This window comes from Aphelocoma coerulescens, chromosome 28 (assembly GCF_041296385.1).
Source record: "Aphelocoma coerulescens isolate FSJ_1873_10779 chromosome 28, UR_Acoe_1.0, whole genome shotgun sequence".
Classification (NCBI taxonomy): domain Eukaryota; kingdom Metazoa; phylum Chordata; class Aves; order Passeriformes; family Corvidae; genus Aphelocoma; species Aphelocoma coerulescens.
The window spans coordinates 3,497,870-3,513,290 of NC_091041.1; the positions used below are offsets into that span (position 1 = coordinate 3,497,870).

Sequence of the window (15,421 nt, forward strand, 5' to 3'; positions counted from 1 at the left end):
GTCCCTCTGTGCCTTATTCCCCCCAACACCAATGCAAAGCACGTAGATATGATTTTTCCCAGCAGCAGAAGCAATATAATATTGTATTCCTTCACAGTTTGGATCAGTATCCCTCTCCCCCATTCCTACTCCACCACAAACCCCTCTGGATATGGTGCTGACCACCCAGTTTGCTGCCCCTGGCCTCTGCCTTGCATGGTGGTAGCAGCAGGAAAGAGGACACTTGCCTTCTCTTCAGCCATGCTGGTGCAGAAGGAATCATCCTCAGTGATCAGGGATGGGAGGAAGCTTTTGGGGGTGGGATATTCCAAGGCAGGGCTGTGGTGGTCAGTGAATTCCTGTAAGCACGGCTTGCAGTCAGACCCTGCAAGACAGAGAAGGTCTCAGCAGGTAACCAGACATCTGTGAGGGATGGAAAACCAGCTGCACACCCACAGGTGACATCAGGCAGTGCTGAAGTGCTTCATGTGCCCTCTGCTCCTTCACAGACAGTCAGTGCTGGGCAATCTCCAGACCACAGCAGCCTTGATCCTGTAGGAACCTGGTGCAGGGATTTCCTGGCAGCAGAAACCTCATCCCTGCAGCATGTGCAAGGGGACAGAGCAGGCTTGTACTGTCCTAGCCAGACCTTCATAAGGTGTCCTATGCTGCAGAGGCTTTTTCCACAGTAAAAGAATTAAGCATATTTTGATATCTGTTACTGACATTATGGACATTTAAATCAGAAGTCTAGGAATAAAAATACTGGCAGTGATTTTATTTTCATCCCTAAGGAATAAAGGATGCCTGGGTGGGTAATAAAGGATATTGGGAGGCAAACTGGAGACACATTAGTGGCTCCAGGCAACACAGAATATGCAGAGCACTACTGGGAGCACAAAATTCTCCTGGTTCCAGACCACTCCTGTGGATTCTCCCCAGGCAGGAGTGTGAACCTGAGTGTATGTACACCACCTGATAACTCATTGAGAAACAAAACCAAGGTCTGGATGTGTTTTGTGATACAATAGCTGGTCCAGCTGACTGAAGCACATTCCTATGGAGCGAGACACTGTGTAAACCTTAGCCACAATCCCTGAACCATCGCATGACTCATGGAGGCTTTTTATTCCTTCGAGACACACACAGCTGAGGCAAAGGAAAAAAGCCAGGCTGTTGGTTGAAGCACCGTGGTGGATCTCTGAAGATGCAGAGAACAACAGCAAGACTGTAAGCAGCCATATCTCTGCAATGGGAAAAACCAGCAGGAAACTGCTAGAAACCCATCACACCCCGGGAAAGCCAAGCATAAAAACATTAATATGAGTAAGACATTGTTAAAAAACACACTCTTGGAAAGCTTGTGTCCTGCTGTGGGTTATAAAGCTACACAATTCAGCCAGGAATTGCATGGTGCCAACTAGAAAAAAGCAGCAAACGTGAGGGAGAGTTTGGAGGTTTGTTCCTTGGATCCCACTGCATGCTGTAGATGCCAGATTTTCTGTTTTAAGGAGCAGTTGGTGTGTTCAAATGTCTGGGATGGTTTCAAATGAAGGACTATAAATAATATAGAAAGAAAACACTTCTGAAGGCATTATTTTAATGAAGGGGTTTCTAGCTACAAGACCAGGGAAAATTTGAAGCAGGCTTTCTAGCAAGGCTGTAAAATTTACTTCACATGACGTTTTTAATGAACAGAACAATTCTTGCCCAGGATGTCCGTGAGCCACATCTGCAACTGGCAGAGATTTAGTGAGCTATTAAACGTCACCTTTTGCTTTCCTCAGTGCACCTGGATTCAGCTTGCAATCAAAAATCAGCATTATGAAGTGAATACACCCTTGAACCAGCGCAGGTTTTGGCATGAGCTTGTAGGAAACAGCAGCCAAAGCTCTGAGCAGGCAGTGAAAGCCATTGAACCCCCCAAACAGGCTGGAATGAAGGCTAAGGTAGAATGGACCCAGGGGCAGCAACCAGGATGTGGGGAGCATCCCAGGGAGACCAGGACAAATGGTGCTTCCCCTCATACCAGTCCAAGGAAGGAAGAAAAAGGAGATTCCTTGCTCTCGCCATCCCTTCAGCAGCGAACTACCCACAGGGAAGGCAGCAAAGCCCTGGGAGGCAGCAGGAGCTGACAAGGGCTGTGGCCTGACAGAGGCCAGGGCCCTGGCCTGAAGGTTTAACTAAAACACAGAGTTTTTCCTCCCAAGCAGCATCCAGTCATCCCGCCAAGGTTACTCTGGGCCTGCACCAGGCTCCATGCAGCCCTAAAGTGGATCCCTGGAACAGAGTCAGCTCCTCAGAGGCCTGGAAAATATTCCCTGTGCTGTGCCTGTGCCATGCAGGGCTCAGGATTTGGCCAAGGCATGGGCTGCAGTCAACAGACCCCGTCCAGACCCACCAAAGGACTTAAATCCTCCTTGGAGGCTTCAGACACTCGGTTCAACACGCGATAAATCAGAGCTCGGGGTCGAGGCAGCGGCACACGGCGGCGGCGGCCTTGGGGACGCCATTTTAGGCAATGCGTGAGCACCAGCCACGGCAGTGCCAGGCTCCCACTGCAGAGGCTGGGCTGGCACCGAGCATGGAGCAGGCGCTTGGGCGAGGGGGTGACAGAGGGGCTCACAGGGAAAATACACCTTCGGCATCAGGTTGTGGGATGATGGGCAAGGAAGGACCAGCGTGGAGCTCACATAGGAAGGAGGCAGGTCTGGGGGGTTGTGAACATCCCTGTATCAATGATTAAGGTGGTCACCAATGTGTCAGCAAGTGTGGCAAAATCTGGAGCCCCTTGTGTCCCGCACTCTGCCTGTTTGGAAGGACCCAGGCTCCGGCATGGTGGCAAGGGGACAGGGAATCTCGGCCCCCCCAGGCTCTGGCAAACAGCAGCAGTCACCTTTCCTCAGCTGAAGCTGGAGATGGGATAACAAAATGACACTTTCAAGAACAAATGCTGTTTGCTTTAGGAGAACATTAAGCAGATTAGGTATTGCAGTTGCTTAATTCATCTCTGGCTGGAAACCATAAAAGGTTATTGCTGCAGGGAGCAGCCTCCTCAGAGGAATTCCCAGGGCAGAGCTGGGGAGGAAGCATTGCTAGCTGGGCTGGGATGGTTCCTGCACTTTGCCAGAGCTTCCCACGGGTGAAACATGATGACTCCGGGCTGCTGCGTGGGGAGGAAGGAAGCAGTAACAGGCATCCACGGCATGTGACAGTCTGGGCTGGTCTCAGGGGGTTTGATGCTGTGGGGACAGCAGGATCAGCTGGCTGAGCTGCTCTGGCTCAAGGAAGAAGGCTTCATGCTGCTGCAACTGTGCCCAAGGCCACTGGGATCCCAACAGAGATTTTCATCATTCCAATTCAGACCTCCACTCAAACCCTCCCTCCTGTAAGTGGCTCTGCTGGTTTCCGTGGGACAGGCCGGTCACTGGAGCTGCACCCACAGGTGTCACAGCAGGTGACAGCACCAGAGCAGCCAGCACTGGAACAAGCCCTGCCAGCAGTGTCCCTTCCTCACCTGCCTGTCCCTTGGCTTGGTGCAGGATGCTGCATGTCCCCGAGTGACCCTGGAGTCAGGCTGGCGCTGGGAGGGGACATGTCAGAGGAAAACAGGGGACATGTCAGAGGAAAACACCAGTCACATCCTCCGACATCAAACCCTGTCTGCATTCCCACCGGGGAAAGGCCACACCAAATGTGGCAGGACAAAGGCACTGGGCAGTTCTGCTCCACGAAACAATCCCAGGAGGAAGGAAAGATGAGAACGTCTGGGCATTTCCCAGCAGTCAGGGGTAGAGACTGTTGGGAAATCATGGAGAGCATCATGGACAAGAAACAAAAATGATTCCATCTTCCCCTGATCCACCCCTGCCCTGCTTGCCCCGCACCAGCTGCCCTTCACATATCCTGTTGCAGGGTGTCCAGAGCTATAGGGAAAAACCTCTGGAAAGCAAGTGTTGAACTCCCTGTGCCAAGATCAGCTGAAGTGCAGTCCCTCGCCTGGCGTGGGCCCCTCGTGGCCAGAACTGGCAGCGGTGGGGATTGGCTGTGGGCAGGAGCAGGGGAAGATAAGCTGTCCCACACTGTAACACACTGTACAGAGCTGCTGCCTTATCACCGTGCCTGGGGCCGGGCTCTTGGGCACAGAGCGCAGAGGAGCAGGGAGCCAGGACTGTTCTCTGCTGTCTCTCAGCCGAAGGGTCTCAGCAGGGCTCAGGGGGGTTTGCAGCCCCTCTGAGTCCCTCCAAGTCACTGTGCAGGTTCCTGCAGTGGCTCTGCAGGGCACTGAGGGTTTGTCCCACATGGACCAGCGAGTGCCACACTACAGAACATCAGCGTGGGAGAGGGGCTGAGTGAGACCCGAGCATTTTGTGCCCAAGCACGAGCCCCAGTGGGACAAACTGCTCTGCAAGCACCTGCTGAAGGGAGCTGGCTGTACCCAGGCCCTCTCCAAAGCAGTCAGTGCTTGGGAGCACCGTGAGGCTGATTCATTCCTTACAGAAATCAGCCCACCTGTGCCTTCCCAGCGAGCCCATAACCCCCCAGCAGGCATGGCACTGGGGAGGCTGGAGCGGGGTGTCCAGCTGGGGCTTGGGGGAGCTGCTTGGGGCTCACCACACATCAGAGCCTGCAGGACTCTGCCTCCTGCTCTGAATTAACCTTTCCTCAACTGTTCAGTCTGGATCTTGGTCTCCAGCACATCCACTCCAGAAGAGAACTGGGAGTGGGTGGGGAATAATGAAGGAGAAAGAGTAGCAGGAGCTCTGGTGCTGCAGGAAAAGGTACCCAAAAGCATCAGCCTGAAGGTAGTGTTTGCTCACAAGGACACAAGCAGTGTCTGGCTCCTCCAGGACTGCAAATGTCCTGCTTCCCAGGGCTCTCACTTCCCTCTTTCCAAGTCACGGCACTGCATGCAGAAATGAGGCCACTTCACACCAACTGCTGCCATTTCCCACCCCTGCTGCTGGACAAAGTGAAGCCCAGCCAGGGCCACCCAAACCGCCAGGGCTCCGGACATGGGGGGTCTGCTCGTCAGCCTTCACTGAAAGACCGGAGGAATCTTTTCCCCCACATCTCCTCAAACACCAAACTCTGGCCAGGCAGCGTGCAGAGACAGCTGTCTGCAAGCACCGGGACCTCCAGCTCACTGCCAGCCACGAAACAAACTTATTACAAAACCAGAAGGCTGATATTTAACCCATTACCCAGCTCCTGGAGGCAATTATGTGCCTTGAAAAGAAGATTAAATGGAAGGAAAAGCGTTAACCACCATTAAGCCAGTGTCCCCTGCAGGGAGGAGCGGGGGGCACCTCGGAACAAGCTCTGCCTGGGGCCCCCGGGGTTCTTTGGTACCTGCTCAGTCCAGGACAGGCTGTCCCTTCCACAACCCAGCTCCCACCACACACTCAGCCCCCTGTCCCCACAGGCCATTACCTCGCTTAAAGGACCATCTCTTCTTCCAGCGCTTGGAAAACGATGGCCAGGAGTGGTTGAGCAGCGAGTCTGACATTTGGGAGCCCCGTGCAAGGTACGACCCCGAGCAGGAGACGCCGGCACGGAGCACGGCAGAGCTCAGCGCGCTCTAAGGCAGCGCTGCAGGCTGCAGCCCAGGGGCTGCCAAGGGGGGAGTGGAGAAGCCAAGTGTTTTGTCAGAAGTATCAGCTGATGGAAGCTGTAGCCAGAGAGAAATTCCTGGTCCCTGGCGTTCCCACCTGTGTGACAGGTCAGTGACTTCCTACAGCTGGGCCTGAGGATTAGTGGCCTCGGAGCACACACAGCCCCTGAGTGCTGCTTGAGGCTTGCAGACAGAAACAGAAAACAAGCTGTTAACACACCACAGCCCCCCTGCCCTCTGCCAAAACCTCTCTGCTCCGTTCATGGCTGTGAGCGTGACAGACCATCAACTTTCAGGCACTTCTTCTCACCTAGGTAAGAGTCACCTTCACCTTCAGTGAAGGGTCAGACTTGATACTTACAAGGCTTGATGTCTTTACAAGATGTTTATGAAGCCTCGCTTTTTACACTTTTTTCTCACTTTCAAATGCTGTGGCAGAGCCTCTGCAAGGGACTGCAAGAGACCCCATCTCTCCGCAACATCAGCATCATCCTGCAACTCACAGCAAATCCCAGTCCCCTGGCAAGGGCCTTTCTCCAAGCTCTCCTCAGGTCTCCCACACAGGGAGGAAGGTGGGAGCAATCTCAGCTAACGCCAAACTGCCCCAAGACACCCAACTCCTCACCTTCCAAGCCCACTGCTCCCAGCTGGCATCAGCCCCACAGCCCAGACAGGCTCCAAACTTACCTCCCAACCCTTCCATTAGGCTGAAGGAGCCAAGTTTTACCCCAGTGCAGCTGCTGGGCTCTGGGGCCAGACCAAAACTCCTCCTTGCTGTTCAGCTGATGCCTGTGGCCTCACTGAGCAGAGCCCAGCCAGTTTGGGAATGACCACAGCTACTTCCATGGCTTAGAGCCCAAAAAGCAGGTGTCAAAAAACTTTTTTCTTTCCTGACCACAAACCCCAAAGTGTCCCCTGCCCCACTACAGCCCTGTCTACATCCCCTCTGCTTCCATCTCCCTGATAGACCTCAAGTGGGCAGTCCAGAGTGGAATTTGGGGGTCCGGGGCATGGACCCCTCTTGTGCACAGCCCAAACCCTGCTGTGGGCAGTGCCAGGATGTTTTTGCAAACATTCAGCTGTGGCACAGCAGCAGCAGGAGCTGAGAGCAGCACCTGAAGGGTGCCCAGCCAGCCCAGCACTGCCCCAGAGCCCACCACGGGGACACATGGGGGTTAAACCCTGACCTCATCTCCTCCTCTTCACTCACAGCAGAGCAAAACCCCGTGTAGGCTGAGCCTCCCCAGTCCATGTTTTGCATTGAAGCTCGTGCAGGAGGGAAGCTGCACAAACCCAGCACTGGGACTTTTGGCTTCAAGACAAGCTGCTTCCTCACAAGGCCTTGAGGATGGTGAGTGACAACGCCGCTGTTGTGGGATGGAGCTTGTGCAGAGAGAGACTTACCCTGAAGGCTGGAGGCATCTCTGCGGAGGGTTCCTCGTGCACGCTCAGATCTGACAGCCCTGGCTTCTTCTCCAGCCGCTGGAGCAGAGCGAGAAGCGGAGCCTCAGCGGGGAAGCAGCGGCCATGAGGGCGGTTTGCTCACGGGGACCGCTGGCTCAACCCTCTCACCGCTTCCCCTTTCCGACGGCACAAACAAACCCACCTCTCCCATGCTGCGCTTCCCACCGCAGCGGCCCCAGTGCTGCTCACTCCCACCCTCGCGGGGGTCTGGGCTCCGGGAGGGTCCAGCAGGGTCACCAGGGGGGTCGTGGACCCTGAAGCGGCCGGTGCAGGAGCCCTGGGAGCCCCGAAGCCATGATGGCTGCGAGGAGCAGCTATTGCCGCAACTGCTTCCTGTTCCCTTCAGAGAAAAACCGCTGTGTGGGCCCTGAACCCCACACGCCTGGCCCAGCCCGTGGGCTCCTTGCACCATGGCTCGTTAGCCTCCTACATACACAGGGCTCCTCTTAACGAGTCCCTGGTCTTTGCTGTCATGGTTTGACCTTGTGGAGCAACAGCCACCCCAAAGCCCAGCAGGTCTGTCTTGTGCAGGGTGAACAAGGCACAGAAATGCCTGTACTGACCTCATTCACCTGTACAGGAGAGACAAAGACTTCAGCTCCAAGGCAGTGCCCCTGCCCAGCCCTTGGTACAGCAGACAGAGACCCTCGGGTCCAGCCTCGAGTATGTTGGCCCAGGCATTCCCTCCTTCCCAACAAGCCCCGTGGGCTGATGCACACATGCTCCTCATCCCAGAGCCCCGAGCACTCACTAGCCCCAGCCAAACCCTAATCAGAACAAGAACCACTCACACGCCAATTACTCAGAGACCGCAGCTTTGGCAGCACTTAGAATGGCAATTACCCTGTGCTCCAGGAAACCACAAGAGCAAAGAGGAATTATGGTTTAATTTCTCTGAAGTCCACAAGAGCTCGATTAGCATCAGAGATCAGGGCAGCTCCTAAACACCAGGCAGCTGCTCTGGCTGATGGGATGGTGAGTTGTCCTTGGCTCAAACAAGATGAGCTCTTTTCCTCCTGCCACGTGTCTGACACGGCTTGGGGGGTGCCAAAGCAACCTGGAAGTGATGAGGGATAATGGCACAAGGGCTGTCCAAGCCTCAGCAGCCTCCCCACAGCATCCCAGAGAGCCCAGTGGGAAGCAAACCTCCTGGGACAGCAAGTTCATTTTGTGGCTTTGCTTATTTTTGCATTTTAGGATCCCCAGAGAACAAGCCTGTGCCAGAAGAAGCAACTACAAAACATCTTAAAATACCAGTTTGTATATGATCATTCTCACAGTGAGAGCATTCTGGACAGCCTTAGAAAAAAATATGGCACTGGGGAGGCCTTGAGTGCTGTGTCCAGTTCTGGCCCTCTCACTGCAAGAAAGACATTGAGGGGCAGGAGGGTGTCCAGAGAAGGGAGCAGAGCTGGGGGAGGGTCTGAAGAATCAGTCCTGTGAGGGAGCTGGGAAAGGGGCTCAGGCTGGAGCAAAGGAGGCTCAGGGGGGATCTTGTGGCTCTGCACAAGTCCCTGACAGGAGGGGGCAGCCCTCACCTCATCGGTGCAGCCGATCAGGAGGGAAGTCTTGGCTCTGGTGAAACAAAACCAGGTTTGAGTTAGAAACCCAATCCAGAAGGGCCTGGACAGGACAGGAGGGACAGGAGGTTCCTGGTGCACACCCGGTTACAGCAGCTCCACCGCAGGACAGGGCTGATCCTCTGCCTTTGATACTTTAAAACCACCAGTGAGGAGCTTGTCCCCTCCAATGAGGGAACACCTGGGCCATGCCTGGGAAATAACAGAATTACATCACAGAGCTCTCGATGCTCCACAAGGAATCCTGGTACCCAAGTTCACCTGATGGCATCAGAGGCATCACCCAAGACCCCAAGGTGAGGACAGGGACCACCAGAGCCATTAGGCAGAGGAGTTCCACTGGCTTCACACCACAAGCCTTGAGTTGGTTGAGCTGTGGGTTTTGGTTTTTCCTTAAAACCATTTATTTTGCAACTTATTCCAAGGTATGAATTTAGTACTTTCTCCATGGCAAAGCAGCCTTCAGTGCTGCACAGACAGCAGACACAAAATGAACAGTTATTCTTGGATAATTTATTCAGAATTTTAATATAAACAGTTAATTGTTCAATATTCTGACACACAGCAAGAGTTTTTTTTACTATTCAAAGATTTTCTGTACATGTCACTGCTTGGCTCTTAGATATGAAAACACTGAAAAAATAAATCAAGGGGGAAGGTTCTTTTCTTTCTTCCTTTTTAAAAAAATCATGGCACATTTGATCCTTTATTTCAAACAAGAGGTATCTGCAGTACTACTTGTATTCTGGAGCCTTAGATATGAAGAGGGAAAGGTGGGAGCAGCAAGAATGAACTGGGGAAAAAAAAAACCCAGGACTTCACAGAATATCACTTAACATGTAACTGAAACTGTCTGTGGCTTATTTAAGTGAAGCAGAGAGGGTTTGCTTTGGGCTGTGTTGGATGAAGCTGATGTCCAGTTCCCCCATCCATGAGGGTCCTCAAATACAAACCAGTTTTGATACTCCCAAGAATAAAATCCTTCCCCAAACTAAAGCAAAAGGTGGCACTTTTCCTGCGTAAAGAACACTCTACCTTTGCAGATTTAGAAGTGGCCTTTCTAAAATTCTCCTTCAGTTTTCATGGGACTCAGTTATGGGAAAAGACTTGGAAGTGGGGATGGTGGAAGCGTTGGAATGCTGCTGGGAGAGTCGGGATTTACAAAGCTTTGGTGTCGAGTCCAGCTCGGAGCTCTCAGGTAAAGAGTCCTCAGCTCAAGATTTACTGGTGCTGCTGGGACTGACCAGAGGCTGGGGCTCAGCTAAGCAAGAGCCCACATTTAACCTCTACTGATGGCTCCTCCTTAGCTGCCAGGACTATTCCAGGTCCTCCCAGCCACTGGACCCTGTTCCCAAGGAACCCTTCTGGGCTGAGAAAGGGAATTATTTAACTCCACCAGTTGGAACACTCGAGTGGGAACAAAACCACTACCAGGAACAGAATTTCTGTCTGATTGCAAATCTGTTGGCAAAAAAATAACAACACCATAGGAGTTAATACTAACTTTATTATACAATATTTAAAAAGTCATTTCTCTACCTGTCCCCTTACAGCTTGCATTGTGCTGCAGTGAATTTGCCCAAACTGCAAGAATAAGTGCTTCCTTCTGAGAAGGACAAACAAATTCATTTTAAAAAGAAATACACATTTAATGACAGCAGATTTGCTAAAAACGGTAATTTTAGAGTTGCTTTTCAACAGTCAGGTTCCTCCAAAAGTCAGCTGGATGATTGGCTTCACTCTTGTGATGCTCCTAACAAGGCTGAACACGTCAAGGCTTTACACCAACACTCATGGACAGAATCCAAGCAGAGGGAACACAGAGCCAAGCAGAAGGTAATAAAAAGGCCAAATTCCATTAAGTTCATACAAATACCAAACTAAATCTTATGTTGAATTTCATGAAGTAACTATTTCTTGATTCCAACCCATTCAGCAGTTCCTTTCCCTGGACCACAGGACACTCCGAGGGGCGGCGGCTCTTTGGGCAGGGCCGGGGTTCCTGCGAGTCCCCGGCTCCAAGAGGATCACAGGGTTCATCTGCAGTTCCGTGCTCCCTCCAGGCTCTGAGCCAACCCCACACGGATCACGGGAGCACCTGGCACAGCCTTGACAGTAAGGTTTTATGGCACAAAGACATTTTATGTTCTGGCTTCTAAAACAAGGTTCCAGTCTCGGTAGCAGGAAGGGCCCAGGACACCCCAGGGTCCGTTTTCGTGTCACAGTGGCATTGAGAGGGAACTCGACTGCCTCCCTCCCTCCTCTAAAGCAGAGGCTCAGCACCCTTCTTGCTCCTGTCATTTCCTATTTGCCTTCAGCACAGTCAGCTCAGTAACACAAGAAGCAACTTCGAGATTTTTTTTTTCCAAAGAGATACCAACACTATAGGCAACAGACTAAAATTAAGCAAAGTGTCCCATCGCTATAATACAAATTTAGGAGGAAAGAGATAAACTACCCATAAATTAAGAGTACCCTTTAGCAACCTAAAAGCAGCCTCTTCATACCCACACAGCTGCTTTACCATCATCGCTGCAGCGTGGTCTAGTTCCCATCACCTTTCCCAACCCAGTGCTGGCACAGAGTTTATGTCTGAGCTCTTCTATTTTACAACACAATAGACTATTTACAAGCAGCCAAGACAGACACGTTCCTAACCCAGCAGCCAAGCTCTGCAGCGCTGCGCTGGCCCACGAGAGAAGTTCCAGATTGGCAAGAGTCGTTCGGGAAGTGGCAATTGAGTTTAATGTGGAAACCTTTCTGAGAAACCTCTCCAGCCTCGCACCTCAGACATTTTCTCAGTGAAAGCTCAGCAGAGCTCAGCTTCTTGCTCCTCCTGATTCACCAGAGTGAATTTCTGGCTATCTGGTGGTGCCCGACTGCGCCCAGGAGGCTCCAGCTGCTGTTGGACAGGCTGAGGGGTCTGTCCTGCTGCTCTGTGCTGCAAGCAGGGTGTTCTCTGCCCACAAAGGGCAGGAGCCAACCCTCCAACAAATCCTAATGCAAGGAAAGAGCTTCCCACTGCTGGCTGCCCTCCTCCAGCCATCCCACCTGCTCTCCTGCACCAGCATTTGGTTCCTCCTAAAGCAGCAGCAGCAGCACCAGCGAGTGTTGTGCTTCCACTGCAGCTGGGGAATTCTGCCCCATAAGGATCCAGCTGGGGCAAAGAGCAGCAGCTCCCCCGAGGAAGGCTCAGCACAGCACCCCTGCCTGGGCTGGGGTCCCTGGCAGCAGAGGTTTCAATAGCACGTGAGTCTCCACTTGCAGGAATTCTCTGAGCAGGAATCAGCAAGATCTGAGTGAGGCATTTGGGCATCCCTGGGGCGAGGATCTTCCAGCAGCAGAGACCGAAGTGTCGGCTGTGAGCCAAGGAAGGATTTTCCAGCAGTGAGAGCTGGGCTTTGCGGGTGATGTTCATTTATTCCTCCTAATTCTACAGCTGAGTGTGATCTGTAACAGCCACGAGCAGCAACCACTAGTGTTGTTTGTTTTACAGAGGAGAAATCCGATACCCTCACCACTGGTACCACACGCCTTCCCTCCCCCTGGGCACAAGGTAGGAAGGATGAGTAACCTTACACACAGTGCTGGGTACAAACAACTGCTCCGTTCGGTGCAGAGTGAAGGTGACACGATGAGCCATGGGAAGGGACTGCCTGTCCACGGAGCAGCACACACTCCCTGGCTCGGCCATCCAAGTGTTGCAAACCATGTGTACTCACAGGGCCAACCAGTATCAACTGCATGGAAAAGCCAGACCCAATACGAGGTTCCAATGTTCCTTCAGCTAAAAGATCTTCTATTCCCACAGTTATGATCGCTGCCGTTGGAAATGTTATCCAAGCAAGGGCATGCTGGGAAAGGTTTGTTTCAGGAGGTCACTGGCAGGATCTGGGGTCACTTGTGCACAGTGAGAAGAGCAGTGACCAAGCCACCCCAATGCAACCCCAACAGCAAGGGCAGGTCCCAGTCCCTGCTCCATGCTGGCACATGCTGCTCCAGGAGGAAGCAGCCTGCTCCTTTTAGGTTGTGAGTTCACTGAAGTCCAAACATTTAAATGGCTCTTTTGTTCTCGGTTTTTTTTTTTTTTTTTAAATCACAACAGAACTAAGGGATGAGATTAGATTCAATTTTGTAAATGGGCTCATTGGCCACTACTGTTCAGATTAGGGATCAACAGTGACGAGCCATTCTCCTTCCCATTCCCTTCATGAATGGTCCCTGGTATTGGAATCAGCTGATACTGATTTTCCCTGATCCACAATAGGTCCAGACCAGAATATTTCAACAGGTTTAGAGGTGCGTAGTATTAAAAAATATCCTTAAGAAACACTGAGGTAGACTGCACCAGAACAGGGCAAAAATAATCCCACCACATCCACCTGCCAAGATTTTGCAGATACAAATTTACATGTTCTGTGTGTTTAAGAAAACAAATTGTTTGTTGCTTTTTTTTTTTACAGTGTTTTATATATTAAAATAAATAAAAAAATTCTAATAAGAAAAACTTCTCTTCCTTAGAAAAGTGTGAGAATATGTCTTCTTTCCTGCAGTGTAGTATAGAGCTGCTAAACAGTTACGACTTTGTAAAGCAGAAGAAATGTAAACGAGGCCTTTTGAAATCCAAAGGTTCTTACCCATGTCTGGACTGTGTTTTCCACCCAAATTTGTGGAGCAACCTGTACCCTCCACCTGGGCCGAACCGAGCAGCCTCCATCAGCAAAGGGCCCGACAGCTCCCGGCGCTGCCCCGAGTCCGCCGTCCCCCTTTTATGACTCTGGCAGGGCTGTTTTGGCCAGAAGCAGCTGGGGCAGAGGTTACCAGAACCAGCTGCACCCCTGGGTGTGGGCTCGGAGGGCTCTTCCCTATGGACTCCAGCCCCTCTGCTTCGCTCACAGCAGCACTGCCCGGGCTGGAGTCACAGACCAGTTCAGCACTCCCCCGAGCCAGGGCACCTCGCTTTCTCCTGGTAGAGAGCACCAAACACATCTTGGACTTCTCCAGGAGGAGAAGCAAAGGACTGAGCATCTCTCCCTGCTGTTCAAGCACCTCCTGCATGACACGGGCCTGCGACATCCATCATCTTCCTTCCCTGCTCCCGCGCTGCTCCCGCCAGCTCGCTCCCTCTGCACCACCAGCCCCAGCTGAGTTTCACCATTATTCTCCAACATCAGGTGCCCATCAGCTCTGTCTTTGCAAACAGCAGCACAACAAAGCACAGTCCTGATGGCGAGCGCTGACATCCCGACGAGCGGCGTCCCAGAAGTTCTGCAGCAGGAATCTCGGGGAACACAAGGCTGGATGCCTGGGAGCAGCAGACAGGCAGCGAGCCACGGTCACCTCCGGCGTGCAGAGCCCAGAGCTTTGTGCTCCCCCCTCCAGCGTCCCTTTCTCAGCTCCAGTTCGTGCTCATCCTCTCCCGCTGGCTGCGTCTGCGGCGCGGAAGGCAAAGCGAGGGACACGGGGGCAGAGCAGGAGCAGGACTCGAGGCCAGAATGTTCTGTGTCCTTCAGCTCCCAACACCCAAGACAGGGCTTCAACTGGAGCCAGCTGACTGTGTTGTATAAATCATGAAACTATTACAGAGCCTTGTCCAGTATGAACTGAACATGTGCTTCATCACTCCTGCAAGGCTAAAATTAGTTCATTCTGAAATCTTTGGACCACTTTAAGACCAAACAATCCCCCAAAACTCTCCCCACCCCAAAAGGATCATAAACAGTCAATAATTTATATGAAGTTAAAATTTAAACTAAAGACATCTTTAAATATGTTACAACAAACAATATATATACTCAATGCTGTAAGGACAGAAAACTCCGTGTCTCAGGTCAGGGGACTCCTATTTCGTTTGGTCTTAAAAGTACCCACAAATCTCAGAGTTCTGCTCATTTAGCTCCCAGCACGTTCTCCTCATTTGTTAATGAGAGAAAACCTGCTCCCAAGAGTCCTCAGTATAAAAATAATCTGTTTAGGATTCAGTCCCTCCAGGGAAACAGGGAAAAAAGAGAAGTACACACTTCCAAGAAGAAGAAGAAAGCTCCTGTGAGAACAGAGAACCATAGAATATGCTGAGTTGGAAGGGACCCACCGGGATCATCGAGTCCAACTCCTGGCCCTGTGCAGGACACCCCGAGAATCCCCCCATGTGCCTGAAAGCGCTGTAGGTTGTGTACAAAACCAGAAGTGTCTCTTTAGCTGTAGGTTACACCCCACACGTCGATACTGCACACACGCACACACACGCCCACGCACGCACCCGGGGGGTTTCACCCCTTGAAAACAAAGTATGAAAGCAGCAGCTATTGGTCAATCTGAGGATCTGGCGCGTCCGACTGATGTGGTGAATCCTTCAGCTGTAGTGGAGAGCCTGCCTGAAAGCCTGGAATTCTACTGGAAATGCTCTTGTTCCGCACTGCTGGGCTGTAGCTCAGGCACCAGAGAACTTCACGTCTTCTGTTGGCAAACGTGAATGCTTCTCCTTCAGTTGAACTCACACGGTCGCTTCCTGTTGTGAAACCATGGTTACAGAAGGGACAGCAGCCATGGAAACCTCTTCCATTTATGTTCACAGATAAGTCCACTGACAACCAGTCAACTTGGCAAAAAAAAAAATTAATCGTAAGATGATTAAAAATCTGAAGAGTTTGTAGATGTGTGTCATACACTGTGGCAGCAATAACAAGAGTCCTGAGATTTGTGGAGGGGGGAAAAAAGCAGACACAACCCTTGGGCCAAACAGGAAGTGTTAGGAAGGACTTGACCTGGGCATGGAGAGAATCCG

The 15,421-nt window shown here is 51.9% G+C and overlaps 1 protein-coding gene across 1 annotated transcript in view; it reads right to left on the reverse strand.

The window, feature by feature from the left end:
* ARHGEF18 (Rho/Rac guanine nucleotide exchange factor 18) overlaps positions 1 to 5,503 on the reverse strand; it is a 48,970-nt gene extending 43,467 nt beyond the window's left edge. Inside the window, exons 1-2 of the mRNA XM_068997467.1 lie at positions 5,413 to 5,503; positions 228 to 364 (exon numbers count right to left, since the gene is read on the reverse strand). Of these exons, the coding sequence (XP_068853568.1) occupies positions 228 to 364; positions 5,413 to 5,488 (213 nt within the window). The 5' untranslated portion in view covers positions 5,489 to 5,503. The remainder of the gene's footprint in view (positions 1 to 227; positions 365 to 5,412) is intronic.
* Positions 5,504 to 15,421: the final 9,918 nt, after the last annotated feature.